Source organism: Salvia miltiorrhiza, chromosome 7 (assembly GCF_028751815.1).
Source record: "Salvia miltiorrhiza cultivar Shanhuang (shh) chromosome 7, IMPLAD_Smil_shh, whole genome shotgun sequence".
NCBI classification, from domain to species: domain Eukaryota; kingdom Viridiplantae; phylum Streptophyta; class Magnoliopsida; order Lamiales; family Lamiaceae; genus Salvia; species Salvia miltiorrhiza.
The window spans coordinates 3,538,166-3,544,071 of NC_080393.1; the positions used below are offsets into that span (position 1 = coordinate 3,538,166).

Genomic DNA, 5,906 nt, shown 5'->3' on the forward strand with positions numbered 1-5,906 from the left:
CCGCAGTTGACTTGATCAACCTTTCTCCATCAACTCCTCTGGGTGGTGACATTCCAGATAGAGTTTGGTCAGGGAAAGACGTGTCTTACAAACACTTGAGAGTGTTTGGCTGCAGGGCTTTTGTTCACATTCCAAAAGATGAGAGATCCAAGCTTGATGATAAAACCAAACCATGTATCCTCTTGGGATACGCTCATGAAGAGTTTGGTTATAGATTATGGGACCCAGTTAACAGGAAAGTCATCAGAAGCAGGGATGTTGTATTCCTTGAAGATCAAGTTCCTGATGATGCGAAGGAAAAGCCTGAATCTAATTCAGAAGTTCCTGTCAACTTAGATCCAGTTCCTTCACCGACACTCCAGAATTACGGGGGAGATACCCAATCGGAGCATGGTGATCCGGTTGATGATGAAGCAGGTGACGATCAGACTCCACCTGTACAAGATGATGTCCCTCCAGTCAGAAGGTCTACCAGAGAAAGACAACCTTCTACCAGATATAGCCCACATGAGTATGTAATGCTCACTGATGGAGGAGAGCCACAGAGTTTTGTAGAAGCCATGGCGCATGACCAAAAGGAGAAGTGGTTAGAAGCCATGAAGGAGGAGATGAACTGCTTAGTTGAAAATCACACCTATGACTTAGTGAAGTTGCCAGCCGGCAAGAGATCGCTGAAAAACAAGTGGGTCTACAGATTAAAGGCTGAGGAGAATAGCTCACAACCAAGGTACAAGGCGAGACTGGTTGTGAAGGGTTTCAGTCAGAAAAAGGGTGTTGATTTTGAAGAGATTTTCTCACCAGTGGTGAAGATGTCTTCAATCAGAGTGGTGCTCGCGATTGCTGCCAGTTTGGACCTGGAGATCGAGCAACTTGATGTGAAGACTGCATTTCTGCATGGAGATTTAGACAAAGAAATCTACATGGACCAGCCTGAAGGTTTCAAAGTCAAAGGAAAAGAGAACCTTGTATGCAGGTTGAAGAAGAGCTTGTACGGCCTGAAACAAGCTCCCAGACTATGGTACATGAAGTTTGAGTCCTTCATGTCAACCCATGGCTACAACAAGACCACCTCAGATCACTGTGTTTTCTTCAAGAAGTTCACAGGAGGTGAATTTATCATATTGTCAGTCTACGTTGACGATATGTTAATTGTAGGCCATGATGCCAGCAAGATTGATAAGCTGAAGAAAGAGCTAAGCAAGTCTTTTGCGATGAAAGACTTAGGCGCGGCTAAGCAGATCCTTGGAATGAAGATCTTCAGGGATAGGAAGAGCAAGGAGCTCTGGTTATCTCAAGAACAATATATTGAGAAAGTTCTTGAAAGATTTAGAATGAGCAAGTCGAAGCCAGTCGCCACTCCACTTGCGGGTCATATGAAGCTAAGTTCAGCACAATGCCCGACAAGTGAGACAGAAAAGGAAGAACTGCAAAAGATTCCATATGCTTCTGCGGTGGGGAGTCTAATGTATGCTATGATATGCACTAGACCTGACGTCGCTCACGCAGTTGGTGTGGTTAGTCGATTTCTCTCAAACCCAGGAAAAGAGCATTGGACAGCAGTGAAATGGATATTTCGGTACCTGAGAGGTACTTCTAAACTTTGTCTGAAGTTTGGTGATAACCATATTCTACTTGAAGGATATGTGGATGCAGACATGGCTGGTGACATAGATTCCAGGAAATCCACATCTGGATACCTGATGAGACTTGCAGGGGGAGCTATCTCGTGGCAATCGAAACTTCAAAAATGCGTGGCATTATCCACAACGGAAGCTGAGTACATTGCTGTGACGGAAGCTTGCAAAGAGGTGTTGTGGTTGAAGAAGTTTCTACAAGAGTTGGGCTTGAAGCAAGAGAAGTATGTGCTTTACTGCGACAGTCAAAGTGCAATTCACTTGAGTAAGAATTCGAGTTTTCACTCGAGAACGAAACATATTGATGTGAGATATCACTGGATTCGAGATGTACTTGAAAGAAAACTAATGTAGCTCGAGAAGATCCACACCGATGAGAATGGTGCAGATATGTTTACCAAGTCCTTACCCCGAGATAAGTTTGAGATCTGCAAACGTGAAGCAGGTCTAGTTGAATCCCCACATCAAGTGGAGGGGGAGAATTGTTGAGTTTGTCTTCCACTTTGATGTGGGCCCCAAACCTTTTGACATTTGAGCCACAACTTTTTGACTATTAGTTGTGCAGATTAATTGAAGTTCAACAATTGCAGCTTCAACAATTGCTGCTGCTCATTTTTCAACAATCGGCAGCTCAATTTTGCCTATAAATTGAGCTCATTCTGCAGAAGGAAAGATGTGCAGAAGAGAAAATAAAAGTGAGGCAACAAGAGAGAGTTTGGTGAGTGCTTTTTTGAGAGAAGAAAATTGTGAGGAAAAATCATAGGATTTTTTCATCTCTCTTAAAATAGTAGCTCAGTCCTCTTGTGTTTTCCAAGTTATTAAACTTGAGATTTGTGTTTCCCCTATTTTGTGTAGGGAGAATTTTTTGTAAGCCTACTATATACATAGTGGAAGTTTTCTAGACTACGGTCTCGTGGTTTTTCCCAATTTGGGTTTTCCACGTAAAATTCTTGTCTCATATTTTCTTATATTTTGCACCAAATATTTTTCTTGGTTTGGATCCCATTTTGTAATCCAGCAAGAGGGAAAAGAATTATCCTGGTTCCGCTGTGCAAGTGTCATTTATTTTGACACTCGTGAATATTTATTCACCACTTTTCCCAACACAAAGAATGATATGCTTCAAAAGATTCGCACCATAAAACAAAAGATTTGGACGAGGTAAAGATAGGACTTTCATCAAACACTTGGCGCATGAAACACCATGATATTCGATATTCCCAACATTTCAAGATTTGCTGTACAGATTCTCAGCTGCGTCTCTGGATCACATAATAATCATCATCATCATAGATTCATACAAATACTTTCAATAGACAGATGTTTCAAAGTACTAGATTGGATTCTTCTCCAAAAACAAGATAAACACTTCCAACTTACTGAAACCGCACAAAATTACTTGCATAATATCACTGTTCAACACCAAAAATTAAGCAGTATCAAAACAAATTAACCCAAAAAAATAAATAATTAATTAAGTCATTGCAAATTTTTTTCGACAAATTAACCCAAATCAAGCAAGTGCAAGGAAGATCTTTGCTTTCAGTTATTAAGAACGCGATGGACGTGAACGTGAAGATGGCATGATTCCTTTTACTTGTCGAAACACCATCCTAGCCCGTAAATTTCAACAGGATCTCTAACTATAAAATATGGGCGTGAAAGCAAATGTTTCTTGTTCGTGCGCTGTAGCACCTGGATTAAAACAACAATACGTTAAATTTTATTCAAAATAATAGAAAAAGGAGCTAATTAATCCGACTTGCCTAACTTGGGCTATGAGTTCAATATACGACTTGATCGCTAAAATGCAACCAATAAAACATGATAATAAAAGTGAAGCTAACCTGGATGCACCTAGACGATAATTTCAGTCTTTCAACATGTTGGATGGTTGGAAGAATTTGACTCAATGTTTCCCCACAATCGTGCTCGAACGAAGCAGATGAACTCAGCCAGCTCTCCTTGTCTTCCCGAAATCTAAGAGTTACGTCCGTCAAAGACGAGGAGGCACTCAACACATATTTTATGTCTGGATATCCTGAAATTTCCAACGTTTCAAGATTCGGAGTCACGATTTCCACCACCTTCTCTTTATCTCTGTGACTGAAACGCTTGCAAATACAGAGCTTCTTCAAACTCTTAGATTGGATACACACGCTTTTGCTTGCGTGCAGAGTCAAGTTAAATACTTCCAAATTAGGGCTTCCACGCAAAGCTTGTGTGATAAAATACGGATCGAGAGACAAGTAATCCGAAATCGTTAAACTCTTAAGACTATCCCACTTGATATTCCCGCGAATACGCGAAAAGCAAATATATTTGAGCGACAAGACTAACACTTTGAGCGATGAACACGAGTAGAGACACTCCGGCAAGTCGTACGGTCGATAATCATTCTCAATGCGTAAGTGTATCTCTTCGACTTGTTTCTCTTTTGCCCAACGCACCCACTCATCCAAATCATCATCAAATTCGTGATCATAATATGATCTGAAATCAATCTTGAATTTCAGAATATTGATCCCTCCCCACTGTGTTAGTGCCTCATCCACGAAGTCTTGAACCATCTCAATATCTGGGTATTTTAACGAAGATTCCGGATCATCTGGGTCATCTTTGAATGAATAATCCGTGAAATTAAGGAAGGGGGCTGTTGTCCAGAGATCTTTCCAACGCTTGGAGAGGATTGTAGTCTTAACAACGTCATTCATCGGCAACAACTCAAAGATGTTGAAGATTAACGAGTCGGGTAACTCACTGAGTCGATCGCGAGATCTCCTGCGCTTCGATTTTTGTGTTTCCATCTTCAAGCGCTTCGAGTTTTGTTTCTTCATCTCGAAGCGGATGAAGGGATGATTGATGCAACAACAAATTAACCCTAACTTGTGTTAATGGTTGTAACGTGTGGCGGCTTCTAAGGGTTTTAATATTTATAAGTTTTATTTTTTGTACTAAGAATTGTACATGTGCGATGCATATACTATAAATAATTATATTATAATTTTTTATATCAATAAAATTATTTCATAAGCTAATTATTAATACATTAATAGTTTATGGTGGAATTTTTAATATTTCGTCAATGGGTTCTCTAATTTAAATATTATTTTAATTCAACTAGTGTATAGTACAATGAGTATAATATTAAATTTAATGAGAATTTTCCTAGTTGGCTTAGGGAGATTGTGTTGGATGATTATCCTTAATATAATGGCCCTTCATTGATTTTTTCGGGAAAAAAAAAAAAAAAAAAAACTAGAAAGGGATTTCATATTACAGTTGAGCGGAAATCTGGCAAATATGGTAGAATATTGCGAAAACGTACTGAACAATTGTTTTTTCAATTATTGCCCTCAATCCATTATAGTAATTATAATATAGCCATCAAATTGGTGGGAAATTAATATGCCGAAACACTGTATTTTCATATTATATAGATATATAGATTATAGAGAATTCGCTCTATCCACGAAATGTTGTCCTAATTAATTTGTCATTTTGGTCAGTCCACAAAAAGTTATTCTATTCTATTTTTAGTAAATTTGTAGGTCATTTTTCTCTACACATTAACTTAATTAACTTTTTTCATTTTTCTTTATCTGTGGCCCCTTTCTCCAATAATTAAATAAAAAATATATTTTTTCTTAAAACGTGTGCCTCCCTCCCTTAGGACAACATTTCGTGGACGAAGGAAGTATTTTTTTTAGGATTAATGGCCTGTAAAACCATGAACTTTGAACGAATTCTGGTTTTAACCTCTAACAAAAGATTCTGCCTGTAAATATATGAACTTTGAAATGTTTCTGATTTTGACTATGGAATAAATTTCCAGCAGCTTATGTGGCATTTTAATCTTATATAGCTTATAATAGTTGATGTGGCTAATAAATATTAAAAAAATAAATAAATTAACTAGGTTATGTGGCAGGATCTTTTCTAATTAAATGCCCTAATTCTCAAAATTTATTTCTTCATTTCCCCAAAATCTCTACAGAGGCGGAAGAAGCATTCAAGTAAGAAAGCCTCAATCATTCGGTGGAATCCTTGAGCAATTGCTTAGTTCATTAGTAAGAATCATTTCGCCCATTTCCTCTAATTAATTGCTTTCTTATCTTTCATCCTATTATTATAATAGCTCTATTTATTTCTAAATTGTTTTGGCGTTCGGTGGAATCAAGTGGATTGGAGAAAATACAAATAGCTTCTAAGTAATATCTCTGTAGAATTCTTTTAACAAGATGCAAAAAGTCTTATTTGTGGACCTTGTTC

At 38.1% G+C, this 5,906-nt stretch overlaps 1 protein-coding gene across 1 annotated transcript; it reads right to left on the minus strand.

The window, feature by feature from the left end:
• Window positions 1–2,981: 2,981 nt before the first annotated feature.
• LOC130991696 (putative F-box protein At3g44060) lies at window positions 2,982–4,523 on the minus strand. Its single transcript, XM_057916053.1, has 2 exons — window positions 3,482–4,523; window positions 2,982–3,329 (listed from the first exon to the last, which is right to left on the minus strand). The coding sequence occupies exons 1-2, from the start codon at window positions 4,469–4,471 to the stop codon at window positions 3,228–3,230; spliced, it is 1,092 nt and encodes a 363-aa protein (XP_057772036.1). The 5' UTR covers window positions 4,472–4,523; the 3' UTR covers window positions 2,982–3,227.
• Window positions 4,524–5,906: the final 1,383 nt, after the last annotated feature.